Consider the following 22,243-nt stretch of genomic DNA (forward strand, 5'->3'; position numbering starts at 1 on the left):
TTTCTTTTACATCTTTCTATTTTCCTCTCTCTCTCTCTCTCTCTCTCTCTCTCTCTCTCTCTCTCTCTCTCATTTTCTTCCTCCCTTTCTGTGCCTCTCGTTCACCTCATCTCGTTACAACTTGGAAACACTGCACTATTGTGAAGATCCACGGTGCTGTTTGTTCTGCCACGCTTCCATTTTGTAATATTTTTTTTTTTAGGTTTTGCTAAAAATCGTGGATCGGACGTCTTCGGACCACGTTAACTTCTTTCTCACACTTCAGAAAGCGAGCGCTCTTATGTAACACTGGGTCAAAAGTTCAGCCGAGGAAAAGTTTTGCTTCTTAGAAATTGTCACATGGCAGAAAGAGCAGGAATAATGAGGTGAATGACTGCCGAACAGAGCAGGCTCTGTGTGCCAGGGTGAGAAATGACATTGCGTCAAAGGCATCTTGACAATGTTTGAAATAAATCCTGTAAAGCAGCTGTGCTCCACAGAAGAGGACGAGGCCTCGGCTACAAATAGTCACCCCACAGAGCAAAGGACTGTGAGTTCAGTCATCTGGTTACACTGAAGAAGAATGTGGCTTCGCTTCTTTTTGGAAGAAACACAGACCTGCCTTCATAATGTTGTAAATTTAGGATTTTTTTTTTTTCAATGTGATCGCCAAAAATAATTAAATCTTTCTGTTCTGCACTCGAAAATGGAAGATATTTCCCAGACAGGTTGCAGGTGCAGTAACTGCTGTCTCACCATTACACCTAAACTTTAAATATTACGATTATTAAGCATCAGTTTTATTTTTTTTATTATTTCTTGAAAATTGGCAAATCTCCACATTTGAGAGGTCTGGACAAGTGAATATTTTTCAGTTTTTATTGTAAATAAGTTGTAGATTACTTTTCGTTTCACTTTGAATACATCGCAGACGACTCAGTCTTTCTAATTTGCTCATCTCTACAGGATGCAAACACAAACACCTATGTATCTTTTAGCTCTTTGGACTGGGAAAGGTCCAGTGCAAGCCTTCATTTCCCATTTTAGTTTCCAGTTTAGTTGAAATGTCACCTCCCTGCTTGTGGCCACACGTACAGCTGAGCCCAGTCATCACCGCCTCTAATTTTAGCCGTGTTTTACAGAACACGCACACGTGTGACTTTTCATTCTCTCAATATGTACACCAGTACATCTGCCGTTGTCTGTGAGCTGCTTCTCTGCTGTTGTCGAGTATTAGCTCTTTGTTTGTGTGCGTTTGCTGTCGAGGGGGAATTCGGTGCCGATGGGAACTTAAAAACAAAGAGGACTAACCTTCAATTTAGCCGAGTCTCACATCTCCTCACTGCACCTGCATACTAATAATCCAGACTGAGACTCAGCGGCAATAAGAGAGTACGTCTCCTTAATAAATCTGTATCACTGTTTATTACATTTCCTCACTACAGTTACATTAGTTGCTCTTTGTCTGTGATTAAGCTTTTTAGTACACCTAATTGCCATGTACCCATAATCCTTTGCAAGAATGAGTTTGTGCAGAAAGAAACATGTTTCCTTCCACAGCAACATTCGATTCTTTAAATTGGATCTAAGAACAATTATGTATCGTTTTTCCAATTCGATTTTGGAAACCAAAGTTCAGCCATAAACGGTGTATTATTTGTAAAACTGCACAGTTGTATAAAACTATCCTTTATCTTAATACCCGGTTATTTTCTGCTGCTTTCTAATGTTGAGTTCTAATGTGTTCATCACTTTATAGATGAATTGTCCTCACCTCGTAGTGTTCTTTTAGCAGCAGAAACAGTAAGTTGAGTTGTAATTCACTCTGATTATTTTATTTCAAAGTGTCATCTATATCGGTGAAAGCTAAAACCAGAGTAGTTTAAATAGTGTATTTATTTTAGCAGATTGCTGCACCGCACTTTGTGTGTGTGTGTGTGTGTGTGTGTGTGTGTGTGTGTGTGTGTGTGTGTGTGTGTGTGTGTAGGTGCGTCAATATGTTTGAAAATGGAGTGAAAGTAGTCATGCTGTTATTGTTTTGAATCGGTTGTTTTCTGAGGCGTTTGTCTGCTCTCTGTCTCACACTCTTCCTGTTTAGTTTTTGGTGCCGTGAACATTTTCATTATGTTTTTGTTCTGCTTCTTCTGTTCTCCGTCCCTGTTGAACACTCTACAGTAGAGATACTGTAATCTGACAGTATTTCACGCTCTGACCACCACAGCTGTAATATGTTGTGGTTACTAATGTAAAGACGTTAGGATTTCACTTCCAGCATCAGTAATATTCGCTGGTGTTCGTCTGTCCGCTGGGATCGGCGATGGGTGTGAGAGAAAGAGAGAAGAAACACAAATAAAGCAGGGCTCAGATGGCTGAGGGAGGAAGTCGACCATGCACACACACACACACACACACACACACACACACACACACACACACACACACACACACACACACACATACACATCTTTATTGCAGATAAAGAATGATGGGCAGCCTCGAGTTGCTCTTGAAGAAAACAAGTGCCACCCATGAACAGTGCAGGGAGTCCTTTTGGTCAAATCAGCAGCATTTTCTCAAGCTTTCTCCCAAAATGTGTATGAATTACAAACACAGTGTGATGATGCAACAGTCTTCTAATGTTCATGTATTTTATCCTGTCATTGAGTTCTAGTTTTCAGTTAGTGTTCATAAGTGCTTTACTGCAGATTGAGAACGGTTTTCTCCCCCTGGGTTTATACATTCTTTGCTAAATCCATCGCTTAAAACAACCAATAAGGTTCTTGTGTTCCTGGAAAGTTTTTTTTTGTGCTCCCCCCCCCCGATTTTTTGGATAAACAGAATTTTCTCTGGCGCTCAACATCACACTGCTGCTAACAGTGATTGTTGCAAATGTCAAGATCTTCTCTTAAGGATAAGATCATCTGGACTTAAGTCTGTCTATACTGTTCAGATAATTATCGGTAAACACAGGGAAATGGATTCTTCCAAATATCTTCATGCTCTATCTAATTTCCTCGCTTATTTAGTCTCACTTTTCAAGCACAGTACAATGAAGGAGAAGTTCTCACGCAGCCGGAGGCTAAGAAGGCGACTGTCCTCTCTCAGGATTCATAAACAGGTCTGCGATTCATGGAACATCATGGGAAATGAATTCGCTAATTTTGAGGTTTTTGTAAGTTTGCTTCTGTCTGAGGGGCCTTTTGTAACGTAGGAATGCAGCTTTTTTTCTCCCCTCCACTCATCTTCTCTAACTCGCAGAGGTTTATGTTATATGAGAGATAGTCTCTGATGGCTGAGGACTCCTGGAGATCTGTGATTACTTTGTCTATTATGTCTGGCTTTCATCTCCATCCCTGTGACTAATGCTCACTTCCTTCTCACAAACTCAGGAGGACTTTCTGATCGAGCCAAATACTTTAGTCGGCCATTGGACTGATCAAAAGGCCTCTGCTTTTTCTAATTAGGTTTTTCTTGTTTTGTTCTCTGTCACACACATTCTTGTCAGCTGTGGTCCAGTGATTCAAATACTTTTTTCAAAGAATTGTTTGGCATTTCAAGGAAATAGGCTTATTTTCTTTTCTTTGATAGAAAATGAGGCTGCAGCCGGTTAGCTTAGCATAGCAGAAACACTGTAAACAGGGGGAAACTGCTAGCCTGGCTCTGTTCTAATGAATCAACGTGTTTTAAAGACATCCTTTTCATGTTATAACTCGATATTTTACGTAGTATTATGACATATTTTCTTAAGATTTTATCACATCGAATAACTCTATTCAATATAATTCAAGAAAAAGGTCCTGTTTTAACAACATATCACCTTGTAATGCCTGAAAACGTTCTCTTTGTTACACAAAGTTATCTTGTTGTGACAACATTATTATTATTATTATAATACAGTGATTTGGTACAGATTACCATGCTGGATGCTGCATGGTATTGGTTAGAGAAGTGACATGGATTGCTTTAAGTTCTTTCATTAGATGATGTCATGTGTTTCCCAGAAGAAGCCTATTTATTTATTTTTCCTTCGGGCTGTAGTGTGTGAAATGTCATTTTTGATACAAACTGCATGTTCTTACATCAGTGTGCACGCAGAAATATGCAGCATAAACAGATGTGACTACGGTTTTATAAAAAAAAACAAAAAAAACTTGAAGCTAAAATTCTCTTGGACACAACAGTAAACCTGAAAGCCCCGAGGATTATGGCAGTTCATTGGAGCGTGACGCATCTCGCCAGAGTTGCTCAACCTGTCAAGCTTGACGTCTGTACGGCTAGTTTCACTGGACCATCAGATCTGCTCCCGGGGGTGTTTGAGGCAGAGTGATGATGATCTTACGGAGAATTATGAAAGACGGCTTTTCTGACGATAGGACTTAGTGCAGTGTTACAAAAAGCTTGGTCTTTGTAGGCGTTGTGACGCCACCCATTGGTTTGTGGACTGCGGTTTGGCCTTGCCATCTTGGATTTTTGCAACCAGTGAACAGAAGTTATCATATGTGGACTGTGTGGGAGTGACGCTGTAGTAGAGACGCCATGGCAGCCACCTGTCAATCACAAGGTAGCCTGTCCTAATAAATACCCTGCTTTATATTCTATTTTACTCTAAATTTGACCATAACTTACTAAATGAACATCATGCTGTATTGAAGAAGACTTGAGACTAGTGATTGAGACCATAAACTCATGTTTACAATGTTTACTGAGGTAATAAATTGAGTGAGAATTGGAGTAATTTTTTCAAAGCGTTCCATACAATCGGACTTCTTTTGCGACCAAGAAGAGTCGCCCCCTGTTGGCCATTAGAAAGAATGCAAGTTTAAGGCTCTTCCACATTGGCTTCACTTCTTAGAACTGGAGGTTGCCGCCTGCTTGCACCCAAACATTGGTCTTTTTTTTTTTTTTTTAAATGGCTGAATTACAAGAATCACAAACAAAAGCTCACATATGTTCAATCCTCCTATTGCACGGAAGAGAAAAGCCTCTTAAATGTTTCACACCGACGGTTAAACGCCCCACCTCTAACACTGTTTTGACAGAAGCAGCCAGAGCCCACATCCCACCGGGCTTCTCCTCTCTCCCCATGACTGCAGATCCCCCTGTGATTCAACAGCCACAGCGACCACAGTCCACTCTGGTCAGCATGACCTCAGGTGTGACATTACAAGGGGGCGCGGTCAGGAATTAGCATCTAGCGTTTATCCGCCCACACGCGCCGTGACATAACGGTGATACATGTTGGGCCGAGGCGCTGGCCCTTTCCCTCTTATTGTTGACATCCTGACCGCATACTGAGGCGGATGAGTCATTCTGGTAACGGGCTCAGGAAAGGATGTGAATCTACGGAGGTCAAATGAGCAACGCCTCTGGAGTGACCGTTGAATCACACGGATGCTTCGTAGCTACTGTCAGGGAAGGAATGCAAACAATTTGGTGACAATTTCCTAAATCAATTTGCAGTCAGAAGAATGCTGTTTTCAGCCCCATGGCTCATTTCACTTAAGTGACTTTGAAATTCAGACAAAGCGTTTCTCTGTGTGTAGTTTGGGGCCGTGCTGTCACACGACCTCTAAACACAACCCAGCGTGGAAATGAATTTGTAACCCCCCCCCCCCCCCCCCCCCCCGAGCAGTTGATGACTTACTGGAAGATAATCCCTTTGTGAGTTAAATCAAGCAGCTTTTTGTCCGCACTTTGTATCCGAGCGCCTAGTGTGACCCCCTCCGTCCGTTTGGAAAAACTCCCCGCAGACTTGACAACAGGACAACAGTCTGTTTTCACTCTCCTCCGTTCTCCTCAAGAAGCTGCTAATGAAGTCATCCTCATGTGTTTAAAAGCCACGTGTCTCTGCTTCACACTGCATGAGTCAGAGCACACAACGGCAGATAAAGACCTAATTACATCGCTACAGACCGAAGCAATAATAGAATAGAACTGATTGCCTCTGTGTGAGGCGGCGCTGGAAGTCTAATTGATTTCCTAGAAAAGAAACATATGTATTAATATTTTCCCGTTGGAGCTCTGTGACCTTCATATCATCATATGAGCCCTCTTCAATGGATCAAGTCCTAATGAAATGTCTTTCTTCTTCTGTGTCGTCACAAAATTGTAAGAGCACAATTTTTTTTAGCCTTCTTCCAAAGCAATCATTCGGTTGAAAATAGAAATTATGACTTGGTAGAATAAATAAATAAATAAATAACCAGTGAACAACCGCTCTGAACGGACACGGCACTAGTAGATTTAAAATTGTAACGACAGAGCTGGATCATGGTTGGGTTTAGTCACTACCCCGAGTGAAGAAAATTAAAGTTGATTGAGTTTGAAAGCTTCAACTGAAGGACATTTAATTAAAAGGGTTTTCTCACAGTATTCATCACAGCTGAACAGTTGGTGAAACGAGGATCGACAGACTTATGAAAACATCACATCGGCCTTGTGGCATCCTCTCTGTCCGTGCAGCGACTCTGACCGAGCCTGTGGACACATTACACCCAGAACACACTGGCACCATCTCAAGTCTGTCATTGGTCTGTGGTCTGAAGCCAAGAATAATGTTGTTGACCTGCTGGAGTGACTGAAGTGGTGAGAATCACTGTCTGTACAAACACTTTTAGTTCTGGTGTCGCTTTCAGTCTTTGTCAGAATTCAAAGGGGGGAAAAAAAAAATCTGCTGGTATACTGTATGTTAGAAATCACTTCACCTCAACCTGCCCCGTTTACTTGAGCTCGAGTTAGTGACTTAGATTTACCAGAATAACTTTTGACGACTGCTGTAGGAGACGGTGCAAGAGCACATTTGCATTGTTGTGGGTTGTTTGTGTAGGTGGAGTAAAATCTTATTTTTCTTCTAATGGAAGCACAGCTTTTCTTGTGGGTGCTTCGTTCTATCTGCGGTTATTTTTTGGGAGAAAAGATTCTTCACTAGAATCATTACTGATTGTTTGATGTTTTTCTCTGTTGACATGTTGCTATAGATTGGTCTGTTGCTCTGCACTAAGGGAGTGTCTGATGCTGTGAGGACAGTGTGAGACATGTTAGTTCATTTATTTTCATATTCTTAGAATTTGAAATGCTGGAATTATTGTATTGATCGTGGCAGTGACTAACTAGTTCACTGACCTAATGGCAGCAATCTCCATTTCTTTTACATGTGCGTTCTTGTTCTCTTGCATGTAGGTAAGAAACTCAATCCCCTCCTGAGGTCAGTTTTGACACATCTTTCTGATTTTTATTGTTGTTGATATGGAGCTTGCCAAAGTTTAGAGAGAATACGAACTTTCGGCTGTAAATGTGTCTATCTGTCGGTCTTTTTTTACACAGACCAGGTGGACGAATACACGGTGCCTCAACATAAATCAGCTCTCAGTATTTTAGTTTTTCCACATCCTGCTTCCTGCTGGCCCAACACGAAATGTTAAACGTCAAGGAAACACTGAAGGTCTAATATCTGACTCGTCTGACCCGAGTTCCTCAACACGACTGCGAGCGGTTAGTGTTGTGAGTGGCTGCTTTTTATTGGCTGTTCAATCAGGAAGTTCTTAGGGACGCTGACAGTCTGTCCTCGTCTGACCTGTAGTTCCTGAACCAGGCAGGTCAGCCAGTTCATAGACGGATGGAGCGGTGAACAGACCACCAGCTCCTCTGGAAATATCCACTGCAGCAAGCATCGCATTTTAAAGCCACATTGCTGGACGTGAAATGATATCGTCACTGTTCTGCAGTGTGACCTTTGGTGCTCTTTCCTTGTCCAGACGGCAGAGTTGAATTGGTCTTTCCACAGCGTCGGCCCATTTTAATGATTTGTTCAGCTCAGTGAGTCATAAATGAAAGCCGAGTTCATTGCTGGGATCCAGTTGTTTGAGTCAGGCTCTGTCTGTTGTGTAGAGAGAGGCCAAAGAGTCCTTTGTCCTGATAACCAAAAGCATCTTAAGTCAGTGAAACGGACGTCGGAGCGTCTTTAGCTTGTGTGCTGTGGTGTATTTCACAGTGGATGCATGATGCAGGAGGAGGGAGAGATGGAAGGGAAACTTTGCAGGGTTTTCAACCGGCTCTTTGTTAATGCAGCGTGGCTAGTACGTGCAGATGAACGGCGCCTGGCCTCCCATCATGCAGCCAGCGCACCAGCTCTCCGCTTGCTCGACCGCCAGAAAACACTCTCATCCGGAGGTCTTTCAGCTGCATGTTCTACCGCAGTAACACAGAGCCAGTCAAAAATCTGCAAGTTTTCCCTTGAATGAATTAGACTTCAGCCGCATTGTTTTGGAAATGAATGCCACATGTATCCAAACGCGCTCCTCTCTTTTTATCTCTCCATATTGTTCTGTTAACTATTACAACCCACAAGCTGTTAAGTGTGGGTTTTAATTGACCGGCGTGGCTAGCTACACGGCTACAGTCTCATTTGACTGCATGATTTTTTTGTAAACGCCCCTTAGTGCAGCATGAGTCATCAAACATCATTACATCATACAGAAATCATTACAGAAGCTAAATATTGCTCTAACTTCCGTTTCACTGGGACTTAAATGGTTTGATGATCTTCACCCATAGACTTTCACTATAGTGCTGCATTATAAATTACATTAATTTAGCAGACGCTTTTATCCAAAGCGACTTACAATTCAGTATCTATACACCAATTTTGGGGCTAAGTGTCTTGCTCAAGGACACATTGACATGAGACTAGCGGAGCTGGAGCTGGGGATTGAACTGACGACTCTCTGGTTGAAAGGCAGCCCTGCTCTCCACTTAGCCACGGTCACCCGCACATAAATACATAGGTTGTTTAAAGACGGCAAAAGATTATCCAACATGACGTGTACGCTACCATTGTATGTTGCAACTTAAAGGCACTGCAGACCGTGAGTCAACTGTCATCGACTCATTTGAAAAGAAAAAAGAAACACTATGGGGTTGCAGCTTTGCTTTTCATCGCTGCACATTGTTAAATATGGTTGGATGGTCAACCAATGGATTTTTATCTGGTTAAATTAAGGTTAAATAGATAAATAAGCATTGACTTGCATAGCTTTCACGTGTGATGCTATGGCCGGCCGTTTGCCGCTGAATAAGAGAAATGCATTCTAGTTGTTTCTTCTGTGTTCCATTGCACTACTTGCTAATCATGGCCCTCTCAAAAACAAAACAACATGAAGGTTTTGAAATTCAAGTCAAGTTCAGCGATGGTTGAACTCAATCTCAGCTGCAAATTTGTGCTTTCGGATTAGCCCGAAGACCTACAACGTAGCCCATTAGCTTGCCATTAGCCTTCTGCTCGTATGCTAGTTAGCGGCGTTGGTGAAGGGTGGGATCAGAGAGGGGTGTTTTCCCATTCCTCAGACGCAGGGCTCGGGGCAGCTCTAAGTGATTCACTGAGGAATTTGTTTACTTGTGGCGGAGCTACAAATAACTGCAGGGTTTATATAGGGCGAAAAAACGACTTCCCCTCCAGGCAGCCATACAACATAAACAGAGCTATGAGGGGAAATACTGGAGCGTCTTATTAAAGCACAACCACTACACATGTTCCACACGGCCACATGGATCCCATTACTCACTGAGGAGCTTTTTTTTTTCATTTTTTTTTTCATCAGGCCCCAGCTCCTTCATCCCCACTCTGGCAATTTGTCTGACTCTGACTTGAATTGATCCTAAAACCATGTTATTAATCATCTGTCTCGAACTGACGCTGTTTGAAACTGTGCAAGAGGAAAAGCGCCGTCCAGGCTGACCGTGTTTCAAGACAATGTTTGTCACGAGGCCAAAGTCTGTGTGCTTGACCCACAAACTATCCACACCTAAAACCGACTCTGGAACTTGTCCTCAAACCTCTGTTGGTAGTATGTGTGTATGATATGGAATATGTGGCCTATTCCCATTTATTTGTGTGTTTTTGTATTTGTCTCACCTCGTTTTCATCTCTTTCCCCTTCAGGCATTTGGGAACGCAAAGACAGCCCACAATAACAACTCGAGTCGCTTTGGCAAGTTCATTCAGGTGAACTACCAGGAGAGCGGAACTGTGAGAGGGTAAGGAACCAGAGACCAATGCTTTTCATTTTCCAAAAAAAAAATAATAATAATGTTTTGAAGTTAACGATTTTATTGTGTGACCTTTTTTTTTTTTTTTTTTTTTTTTTAGAGCATATGTGGAGAAATACCTGCTGGAGAAGTCGAGGCTGGTGTATCAGGAGCACAAGGAGCGGTGAGCACTTCAAGCTGATCGTAATCATAGAAATCTAAAGCTGAAGTACTTGGGGTTTGTTAAGCAGGGAGTGACACAGTCGAGGCAACTTCACTTCTGCAATGCAATATATTAATACTAAAGTAAATATGAGTTATGTTTAATACGTCAAAACTGGTTTGTGTTGATCTTGGGAATTTTTTAATCAATCTCACGTCACATTTGAATTGAACTTTACTTGAAAAAAATGATGCGAGCAGCAAGTATGACATACATGCAGTTTGAATTTTGGCAACAAAATAAAAGTTAGAGTGCATGTATATCAGAAAGCCTGTTGTTTGAGTTTACCGAAGTGTGATTCATGAAGTGAGTTGAGCTGTGAGTGGAGGTGACACTAATGTGTTGGACCGGCTAGACAGTTTGGTGAGGGTTAACCTCACCATGGGGGGCTCACAGTGGGCCCCCGGTGTTAGCCACCTCTTATTGAGATGGAGTGCTGACTCCAGGACCATAATAGCTTGTGTGTGTGTGTGTTTGTGTGTTCGTGTGTGTGTGTTTGTGCATGTGTGTTTGTGTGTTCGTGTGTGTGTGTTTGTGCATGTGTGTGTGTGTGTGTGTGTGTGTGTGTGTGTGTACTCCAAGGGGACCCTGGTCGCACAGCTGCTGCACACTTTTGACTTTTAACCTTTACGCTGCAGCTAGGTGCTGTCAGAGGAAAAAGTGCACACAAACACACACACAGTCGCAGTCCTGCACACAAACAAACTGAGCTTTCAGCGTTAGCGTTAGCTTCGTGGTTGAAGTGCATTCAATACAGGTGCAACACATTGAAGTTTTACTTAGTGCCAGAAGCATATCGGTTAATAAGAGGTTACCCCTAAAATGAAAGACACTATTTCCATTGTCAGTGTTCTCTTTCTAGTTGAAGTTGATGCGAGCATTGCATGCTAACATGCTTACATTGCAAGTTCATTTTTATCCATGCAGCTATAACAGCATGTGTCATTTCACTAATCCAGGAAGCATTCAGACACTTTTGACTAGAAAAAAAGGAACTTTGTAGGTTGACAATTTTCTCCAAATTCAGGGCATCACTTTTTAAGTGACCTCAGAATGATCATCCATCAATTTATCATTGACCATGATTAGTGACTTGGCTTGTCACTTATAAGTGATTTCAAATTGTGAATTTGGCTGCTGAACTTTTGAAACTAAGTTCCCGAGGATTGAGGAGTGATGACCCCGACCCCTGCTGTGGGTAACATCACAGAGGGCCAACTCATAAAATGCACCAACTTCAACTATACAGAGTCTCACTCTAAACTAAATTAAACACTTGGCAGCCCTGATTAATGTCCTGTTAACTATCATTTTGGTATATAGCATGGTGGCTAACAAGCCAATAAGCTAACATAAACTAGTCTTACTATGTAACTACCTTTGCAACACATTGGCTTGTTAACTGTGAGCTTATTTACATGCTGACGAAATGCTAAGATGACCATTGTACAGAGGATAACCTCATTTAATTCATCATAAGGTAACAACATCATTCGTAGTAGTAAGAATCTAAGAATAGATGCAAAGTTGTTTCTCCGGTTGCACTTTGGTTTTGTGTTCTGTGTATATTTTAACTTATAGTGTTAATGTGTTTCTACTTTTGGAAAACATGAGCTAATTAACCATTTCATGGAAATATTTTTTTTGTATCCATATTAACATGATCTCAGGCAAAAACACACATTTTGATTTGTGAGCAATGAAGATTTTATTTGCAATAGGTTTAATTTTACAGTAACTAACCGTAAGTGGAAATGTTTTTCTTTTTGCTTTTAGAAACTACCACGTGTTTTACTACCTGCTGGCAGGAGCGAGTGAAGAAGAGAGGGAAGCCTTTCACCTCATGAAGCCTGAAGAATACCATTACCTCAGTCAGGTGGGTCCTCACAACCAGACACAATACACTTTATTTAAATAAAATCAGATTAACAACTAATCTCTCCTGGTTGTGTCTTACACTTGTTGTCAATTTGTGTTTTTTATGTCTTTACGAGGTTTGCGTTGTCTTATGCTTTTGTCATAGTGTTAATACATTGTCAGAGTTTTGTGTGTCTGTGTTAGTGTCATCGACCAGTCGTTAGACCCCAGCAAACCCGGCACATTTACCTCTGTGTCTCTGCAAACAGGATAAAAGAGAGAAATCAGGACACAAAGGAAACGCATTCCTCTGTTGGTTGCTTTCAACACCGACTACATAGTCCCTCTCCCTCTGTCACACATACATATGAACAAAACATGTAGCGGTCGAATCTCTGGAGACGCGTTTCATTTCAAACCTGTCTGTGTGATAAGTTTAGTAGATTGTGTATTCATTTGTGTTTTGTGGGTGTAACTGTAACTCACATGTGTGTTTGTTTTGCACACACTTTGGTCCTCATTTACATTTTGACACATGCACTCACACATCGTCATCCGTACACCGTCACCGACAAACACAAACAGAGACGGAGAAACAAACAGTATCTGTCCCTCGTCTTCGTTGCTTGTGTTACTCACAGCGAAAACAGGTTTCACATAAAACAAAACAAACAAAGCCATGATTAGCAAACACACACACACACACACACACACACACACACACACACACACACACACACATTACATGTATGGAATGTGGATGTTGCGTCATATTGTTGCGTCTATTCTCTCCGAGCTTTGACAGTCACTCCATGACAACCAGGGACCTGCTCCCCTCCTAAATCCTTTACGCCTACGCAGAAGAGAGCAGGGAATTCCTTCCATTCCTCCCGGCCGCTGACACACACATGCAAACACACAAACACATATGCATGCTTAAAAACATGCACACATTCTTGCACTCTGTTCTTATTTTACCCGTCCCTTGTGTCTCTCTTCCTCTTTCCCCTTCTGTGTATTCTGAGGAGTTTACTTAAAGAAAACCACACTCTCGTGCCGGTTGGACCTCTTGCATGGATTTCACAACCTCTCCTGTGCACACAATCAACACAACATGTTTACAGGCTACTTAAACACAAGTTATGGCTGTTTTTTCCCCCCAGTTATTCATTTTTCACACCTTGGCCCTTAATTTTAACTCACTTTGCATTTGGCTTTAACCACAAATTTACATTTAACTGGCCAATGTCCAAAGCAAGCCGTAGGTTTTTAGATTGATTTCCTCATTTTTTAGCAACAATTGGATCTGATTGATTTAAATTGTGAATGAAAATCAATCAATTGCAGCGAAGAATTTATTTAATTTTTCTTTTCCAAAGTTACATTAACATTGTAAGAAAAACTCTTGAAGATGGTGCATTGAAGGACACCCTGGCTGAGTCTTGCTGGCTGCTAAAATGCTTTTCATTGAATAGATAGAACGCTAAAAAGAAGTGCCAGAAAGGTATTCGTGTTTATCTGGTAATTAATTACAAATGTCGCTTTCAACAGCAGATTCTGAAATCCCAGATGGTGCTGGCTTTCCGAACAGACCTGGAAAAGAATTTCAAAACAGTTTCCTGCTTACAAAGTGGAACATCATGCAATGCAATAGTTACTTTAACCTAAAATGGCTGTGGTAGATTTCATATCTGATGTAAGTTTAAGGTAGGAAATCAATCATTAACACTCGTGGTATGCTCAAAAATACAGTAGGCTGTGATTTAAAGTAAAGCAAAGCCAATCATTCATTCTGAATCCTAAATGTTCGCGCACGTTACAAATCTGACGTTTTCATTCCGCCTCCTCATCCTGCTTTAATGACTTGATGTGTTCAATCCTGACGTGTGCTTGTTTAATAATCTCTGTGAACATGTTTTGTGTGCAGACATCTCTCTTCCTCAGTGTCCTTGTGCTTTGACTGACGTCGGACTGTGTTTACTTGATACTTGTCTGTATTTATGGAATAGAGCTGTGAAGCTCAGCCGTTGCTTGCATCTTAACAGCACGTCCTTCCATTGCTGTTCGTTGCATATACATCTGTGTTTAATTGTGCAGTATGTGACTTCATTTGAATGCTGCTGTCTAACCGTCACCTCGCCCTCCTGTAAACTCTGCCTTAACATTTCCAGATGACAAAGTCAACCAACCAACTGCACTGGGACAGTAACTGTGAGAGTGAAGGGGTCAGTATCTGTGTGTGTGTGTGTGTGTGTGTGTGTGTGTGTGTGTGTGTGTGTGTGTTTGTCTGTACGTGTTGGAGAAACCTCAACATGTAGATTTTTTTTTTGTCACCTGAGCACTTGCAGCTCGAGCCACACTTTCCCTGCACAAGTTGCCCCCCCCCCCCCCCCCCATTTTGTTGCTTTGTGGATATTTCCTGGTTTGGTTCGGTGTTTATTTCCGCATTGTTTGTTTTTGCTTCTCCTCTCTGAGTTATGTTAGTATGTCTAGTCATATCCTGGCCACTGTAGATGCCTTTGTTGCTGTAACCTGTGAGGCTTTTTTGATCATTGACTGTGCAGTCAGTGTTTTCTAGTAGTGATAGTGAAATCCTCCACGCTGACAATGAAGTCCTAACTATGTTACACAAACAAATGTCAGTAATATTGAGTTCAAAGTATTTCAAGTCTTTGATATTTATCAAGAATATAAATATAAAATTAAGAATTTTTGTTATGACTTATTCTGACCTGAGACTAGACTCAGACTTGTCGTCCAAAGACTTGGACATACCCTCTAAATAAATGGTCTTGTCCTCCTAAAGACTTGACTCAGATTTGCCCTCTAAAGACTTGAAACTTGACTAGGACTTGAACTCGGACTTTTCCTATTAAGACTTGAGATTAGACTCACACTTGCCCTCTCAGGACTTGAGACTTGACCTGGACATACCCCCTTAAGACTTGAGACTTAACTCAGACTTGCACCAACCAAAGACTTACACTAACCCTCTAAAGACCTAAAACTTGATTTGGACTTGCCCTTTAAGGACTTGAGACTTGATTTGGACTTGCCCTCTAAAAGAATTGACAAACCCCTTATAGAGCTGAGACTTGACTTGGACTATCCCTCTTAAGACTTGGACTTGCTCTCTAAAGACTTGAGACTTGACTTGGTCCATAAGGTCTCAAAGTGCACTACCTCTACTAAAAGTTCCCTGAATAGAACGGCCGTGAGACCTGTGTAAGTGTTTGAGTAGTGGGCTGAGGTTCAGTCACAGACTGGTCCCATTGTTCTCCAGTTAGTGGCTGAGCTGCAGTATATTTACATGCTCATGCCTCTATGTTGTCACAGGTTATTTGCCTAAAGACACACCCTCACCTCTCAATCACTGGATCAGATTCAAATCACACTCTGCAGCAGAAACACTTTGATTGAATGATGTCAATGATCAGAAAAGTCTTTTGTGATTTGTGTTGGGATTTGTCTTGTTTTTGTGTGGTGGTCGTTAATGTCTCTGTTTATTAGCTCCTGTATGTAACTGTGCTCTTTTATTCTTGAGGTACATTTGATTAATCCATTCATTTTCCACTCCATCTATCTCAGTAAGGTAATTGTATTTGTGAATATCAATGATAGTGTGAGATGCTTAATGTAGTTTATATTTAAGTTCAGAATATCTGAATATAAATTACTATGAATATGCTGTGACCAGTGGGATAAGCCCTGCAGTCATGGCCCATATCTGGAACAATATAAGAAGGAATTCATATATCTTCCAGTTAACTTTATGATTTTTTTTTATCCAAAAGAAACATCAAGGAAAGTAATTATATTAATATATGTCAACAAAGGATATATATTAATGAATATGGTGATTTCATTTTTTTTTACAAAACATTTACATCATCTGGAGTCAACAAACACCTTTTTACTACACATTGAAACTGAGGAAACTCCAGATTGTTGAAGTTATAGCAACTTTTTTTTTTTTTTTTTTTTTTTTACATAAATGTAGATTTTCTTGCTCTAGAAATGTAACTCCAGAGTACTAACAGGTGAGTGTACGTTTCTGCCATGAAAGCAGAGAGTGAAGGCAGCAAGCCGGAGGCTCGTTGGTGTAAGTGTGAGTCCCGTGTTTGGAGTGTTTGTCTTTCTGAGGCCTCGGTATGTGATAATTATGGCAGCCATAGTGGAACGGGCCCATAAAGCAAAGAGCAGAGCTCACATTACGCTGGGTGTATATGCAGTGAACGACTGTGTAGTTATGTAGTTACATCAAAGCTTGTGGTCCTGGTCTGGGAAAAGCTCTTCCACTTGTCATAAACAACTAATCCAGATCCAGATTCATCCACGAGTTTACTCCTGCTCATGTGCGTTTGGTTGTTAAATAATATTCCAGCTGCACTATTTCACACAAAGTATTTTAATTGTAGTGACTGTATTATTCAAGTCTTGTCAATGAGATCTGCGCTTCACATGTATTACATGTGAAGTGTAAGAACTTGTGCCTGTAAGGGCCTCCCTGAGAGGAACAAACTCCCGCTGCGTCTCCTCTCTGCTCGTTTAGCCCGTCGTCCATCACTCAAACACAGGAGCCCCCGTAAACCGCTGCTTCTTCTCAGCTCCCTTTTTTTTACCAGCTCGCCATTCTTCTGTGGATTGGTTTAAAGGGATTTTCCACGACATGAGCAGAACCTGCACACGCTCTGCACACCAGACTGGAGGGTTTTGACCCCCGAGCTTCTTAATAATAGCTTATTTTAGCATGAGTCATTCATTCCGTCTGCTTCAGGCCACTCTGCTGCTTTTTATTTGTGTCGGCTGCCAAGTAAACTTTAAAAAACTATTTTAGGCACCTTTTGTTGGACGCTCTGTAAACATTAATACATTTGGGCACTGTGTATGTCAACAGTCTTTAGTGAGTCCTTCATTAGCTCTTTTGGCTTTCAGGCGGCCGTGTCGTAACAGCTCCTGTAAACCTGATGACACCTGGTTGCTGCTTTTTATTTATTTATTTTCCGCAGGACTGCTTCACAGTCGAAGGAGAAGACCTGAAGCATGACTTCGAGAGGCTTCAGCTGGCCATGGAGATGGTGGGCTTTCTTCCTTCCACGCGCAAAAAGTGAGTGTCACACACACACACACACACACACACACACACACACACACACACACACACACACACACACAAGACCGCAATAGTGATCCACCTCATCTGTAAGGATTTGTTCACAAGTGACAGTATATATTTTATTTTATTATATTTAGTTGTATCTTATAATTGTAAGATCTGTATATATGTTTAATGTGCGTATAGCGGGAATGGGCTACAACTACATTGTGCAACCCTGTGTTGTAAAATGACAAATAAATGATGCGTAGAAGAACAACCACCTCAGCCTTGTTGGCCACCACATTCATCTTCACCACCACCAACACCACCATTATGTAATTTAATGTTCCGACTATTAAAATCAAAAAGTTTCCACCTATTGAGAGTATCTGCAGTTCCAGACTGTCCCACAGTAATTCAACCAGTGCGGCGTCTCTTGAACGTTTCCTGAACTGTTGTTTAGGATCTTCTGCCTGCTGTCGGCCATCCTTCACCTGGGCAACATCCGCTACAAGAAGAAAACCTACAGGGACGACTCGATCGACATCTGTAACCCCGAGATGCTGCCCGTCGTCTCCGAACTGCTGGAGGTACGGCAAAAAATAATGCTTCAAATACTCTAAATGTGTTTATATATAACAATAAATAAATAGGTGGCGTCAAATACTAACATGATATTCCTGCTCTGACTGTTTCTTTTCTGTTTGTATTGCCAAACAACAAAATATGACATAAATTAAGATGAAATAAATCACTCTGGTTTTAATATGGGTGCCTTATGTAAAAGATTGAATAGATATATATCGCTTCATTTTAATTTTTTTGCTTATCCATTTTGAATTAATATTAAATATCATTATATTTGTTGTTGTATACTTGCTTTGGAGCCTGAAGTACTTAATACATACACATGAGGCCTTAATGGTAACAATACAAGTGACAGTTTGATATCCTCCCAGGAATGTGGTTTAACTTGTTTTACATCGTTACTGTTTGTGGATCATTTTCCATTTTAATAGATTATAGTCATATTCACCTTCTTTATTACAAGCCTGTGCAGAACCGTCATTTTTCACTTTTTTTTCTTGTGTTAACTTATGAGGAGACAAGTCTTTGTTGCTGCTGTAGATTTATAAAAGCACTTCTTCAAGCTGTCAACCTGCACACGATTATTTAAACACTGTCAAAGATAAAAAGGCAACCTGAATGTGTCTGATATCAAAACTCCATGATGGTCCAGGATTCTGTGGTCACAGCACACACTGTTGCTAATACTTTGGATAAAAGTGGATACGCAAATACGTTGAATTAAATGATGGGTTTATCATCAGATCAAACTCACTTCACTTTCTCTCTCGCTGTCATGATCGACAGGTCAAAGAAGAGATGCTGTTTGAAGCTCTGACAACGCGGAAGACAATAACCGTCGGAGAGAAGCTGATCGTTCCTTACAAACTTTCCGAGGTGAGACTCTCCTTCCCGTAGCTGTGCTCGCATTAAATATCGAGGCACGTATTGAGCTTGGTGAAATTAGACACGCAGGATGCAGAAAAGGACTTTACAGGTGGTAGAAAAAACAAGTGTGCTACTCCCCTGCTCTTCAGTAGAAGTAGACCAGGTAGAGTTAACCGTGGTAATACTTTACTTTCTGACATCCAATGACGTATCACTTCATGTTAGTATAACACGGGTAACAGTAAACTCTGATTAGTGTGTGTTCCAATATTGTCTACTGTAGTATTGAGGAGCATAACTAAGCATTTTTTTTTTAAAAAAGCTTAAATAAAGCACCATACTCAGTAAAGCGACTAAAGACATTTTGCCAACTCAATACCGGCGCCGCAGCCTCGTCTCTTCAGTCTGACCCGGCCGTGTTTACAGGACAGCGCGCACCGGGACCGGATCTCCTCCTGCCTGTGGCCACACATGTACACGCAGTCACTGCAGCACACACACACACACACACACACACACACACACACACACACACACACACACACACACACACACACAGAGTCCTTCAGTGTGTTTAGAGAGACGGGGAAGGCATTTCAAGTCCCTCTACGGTTTTCTTTGAAAACAAACACGCGTCACGGTCTGCAGATGAGAGCCATCTGAGAGGGGAGAGGAGAACAACATGGACGCACACTGGAACACGCCAGTCAGTTTGAACAGAGATGTTTTTACACATGCACACGGATTTAGTTCACTTTTAAAGTTCTCACGAAGCCTTATATATTTCATATTCCAGTGATGCCACATGGTAAATATTTCCCGCACGCATACACTGAATACGGTTAAATCATTTTCTTATTTTCCAGTGTAAATCACTCACAATAGTTACCCAGATTTCAGCAGCATTTTACCGCAAACTCTCCCAAAAGATGTCGCCGTGTTACACGTGCAACCTCACAACGGCCTGTTGGATATTTAGGAGGCATTTCAAATGAACAAACAGTGATTGTTTTGGAAGCTCACTGGGTGGTCTCTGTGTAAATATTGCTCCAACAGTCACAACAATCTCATTGCCTTGTTAACTGAAATCATACACTCAAAGAACCTCAAAAGAATTCGGAGCGTCTGTGTAATGAGTTCTCTCTATTTGGTCAGAGTTATGAGGCCGTTTCCGTCTTTTAGTCCAACTTCCTCCAAATAATGAAAAGCTCGCGGGTCATTAGACCGCAGTATGTATGAAGTTCAAAAAAATATCTGTCCCGACTCGTGGAAGACATATTTGGGTTTGGGGTTAGCTAAAAATATCCCTGTTAATTATTTAGAAAGACGGGAATTTCAACTTTGAGCAGCCACTTCATGGTTTGTTTGGTTTCTGAACACTACGGCTCACCTTTTGCTGCAGCAAGTTCAAATCTTTCCAGCGGAAATGGGAATTAGAACATTTTCCCCAATAATTTGCCAAGGAAGCTTTTGTCAAGTAATCTCCCTGCTTACAAAAATGAACACACTATTATTTCTATATCTTCTTCTTTAGCTACCAAATATTTAATGTTTGTCATCTGAATATCATGCTGCTCTTCCCAGCGGGAGAGCCGTTAGGCTAAACATAGACTGTATATACTATTAAAGATAATATTTCCATTAGGGCATGACTGAAAGTTTAACATTCTGCAGCCTCGTCCAACGGCGCTTGACAGATCACACTGTCTGTGCCACACTCGATGGGTTTTGGCGAGTCAATCTGATGTGGTAAGGACATTAGTGACGGCGCAGGGACGTCCGGCTGTGATGCAGCGCCGTCTGCCAGCTAGTCTGGGCCTTCTGGGCCTTCTGGGCCAAAGTTCCAGTCGAGAATATGAAAGCTGGAGACGTGTTCGGGTAGTAGAGTTGTCTGGTTTCTCCTGTTTATCATTTTTTTTTGTACCTTTTTTAGGGCCCATTATACATTTTCCAGTCAGAGCTCTGAGTGCAGTGACAGTTCAGTGCGCATGTGATTTACACTCAAACTATAAATGATTGGTTATAAAGGAGAAATACAACCGTCTGCACATCTTGACTTTTTAAATAAGCTTTTTCAAACTGAGCCAGTGTTGTCTGAGACATTTTGACATTAATATGAAGCCATTATACTTTCAATATTTAAATGCCTCCAGTGACTGTTATTATTTTCTGTATCCTGGGCCTGTACAGAAGTGCAGTGTAACAAGGCCCAGCTCTAATGTGTCCTACAGATGTGTGGAGCGACGGGAGTGAGCAGGTGACTCGGGAATGACGTCAAACCTCTGGCTCTGCACTAATAAGCATTATAAACTATACTTGGACATTTAGGCGAATAACGCTCATTTGCTTTCTTGCTGACAGTTGGATAACGAGATCGGTACAACTTTCATGTGTGTACGGTAAATTTGAAGCGAGCGCTAGCAGCCGGTTAGCGTGGCTTTGGGTTCTGGACTCTTCTGGATTGAGTAGTTCATGCCCACAAGTATTGATTATATATTTCTAATACATCGAAATAACATATTTTAAGTCTTGATTTCTTCATTTAATCAAATGTCGTCAGCTGAGATGTTACGATTGGGTGTGACATCTAAAGATATGCTGCATGTGTTTTTTGTGCAGGCTGGCACGGTGCGAGACTCCATGGCGAAGTCCCTGTACAGTGCTCTGTTTGACTGGATCGTCTTCAGGATCAACCACGCTCTGCTCAACATCAAGGACCTGGAGGAGACCACCAAGGTGGGGCGACACAAACACACCGACTTTTACAATCACCGCCTGAATAAGAAAATCTCAGAATGATAACTGTCACTTAAATTGATTTAAGTACCACGTATGAAAAAACTGTCACCGGAACTTTTTGTGTGAAACATTTATTTTTCTCATGCTGTCGTTTGTTCGTCTGCCTCAGATCTTGTCCATCGGAGTGCTCGACATTTTTGGCTTTGAGGATTACGAGAACAACAGCTTCGAGCAGTTCTGCATCAACTTTGCCAACGAGCGTCTCCAGCACTACTTCAACCAGCACATCTTCAAGCTTGAACAAGTAAGACGTCTCTGAAATATCCCTCCGTCTCAGGGCCGATAAATCGTTCGGAGCTGGATTCCGGTTTAAGGCTCTGACTGGGAGCTGAACCGCTGAGCTACTGTTGATTTAAGATATTGTAGATCAGTCCTAGTTCTTTGGCTGTGACCATTTCCAAGGAAACCCCCTCATGCTTGTCACGCCACGCAGTGCCCTTACATTACAATGACACTGAAACAATGCAGGAATTCTTCATCAGATTACGCAACAGGGCTGCTGACAGTCGTATGACTTAACTCTCCCTCCCTGTTAACACCCCGACTTAGAATGTATGTTCTCCTAAGTGAACCGATTCCCTTCAAAAGGCTTTTCAAAGTCATGATCTGTAAGATTTGCGTATAAGTTAAACATTGTGTTTACCTTGAGACTGACTGAATCAGCGGATCTGCCCTGACATGTTGGACGTTCATGGATATCAGCGTAGACATGAAGGACTGTGTCCTCAAGTCTTTCCGGTTTCGTACAAAGGCAGATGTTCACAAATCCTGTCTTGCCCTCGTGTCATAAATGTGTAAAGATGAGGACTG

At 41.5% G+C, this 22,243-nt stretch overlaps 1 protein-coding gene across 22 annotated transcripts in view; it reads left to right on the top strand.

Moving 5' to 3' along the window:
* Positions 1–22,243, top strand: part of myo9aa (myosin IXAa) — a 105,340-nt gene that overhangs the window by 44,916 nt on the left and 38,181 nt on the right. For 18 of the 22 annotated variants that reach the window (XM_068724225.1, XM_068724226.1, XM_068724232.1 and 15 more), the window contains exons 3-11: positions 9,916–10,010; positions 10,123–10,185; positions 12,001–12,100; positions 14,253–14,306; positions 17,091–17,188; positions 17,643–17,769; positions 18,554–18,643; positions 21,254–21,370; positions 21,543–21,677. In XM_068724225.1, the coding sequence (XP_068580326.1) occupies positions 9,916–10,010; positions 10,123–10,185; positions 12,001–12,100; positions 14,253–14,306; positions 17,091–17,188; positions 17,643–17,769; positions 18,554–18,643; positions 21,254–21,370; positions 21,543–21,677 (879 nt within the window). Of the gene's footprint in view, positions 1–9,915; positions 10,011–10,122; positions 10,186–12,000; positions 12,101–13,672; positions 13,778–14,252; positions 14,307–17,090; positions 17,189–17,642; positions 17,770–18,553; positions 18,644–21,253; positions 21,371–21,542; positions 21,678–22,243 lie in introns of those variants that run through there. The other 4 variants (XM_068724238.1, XM_068724239.1, XM_068724249.1 and 1 more) reach the window with 2 other exon arrangements.

This window comes from Cebidichthys violaceus, unplaced genomic scaffold (assembly GCF_023349555.1).
Source record: "Cebidichthys violaceus isolate CVI_PGR_0920_01 unplaced genomic scaffold, fCebVio1.0.p SCAF_30, whole genome shotgun sequence".
Lineage (NCBI taxonomy): Eukaryota > Metazoa > Chordata > Actinopteri > Perciformes > Stichaeidae > Cebidichthys > Cebidichthys violaceus.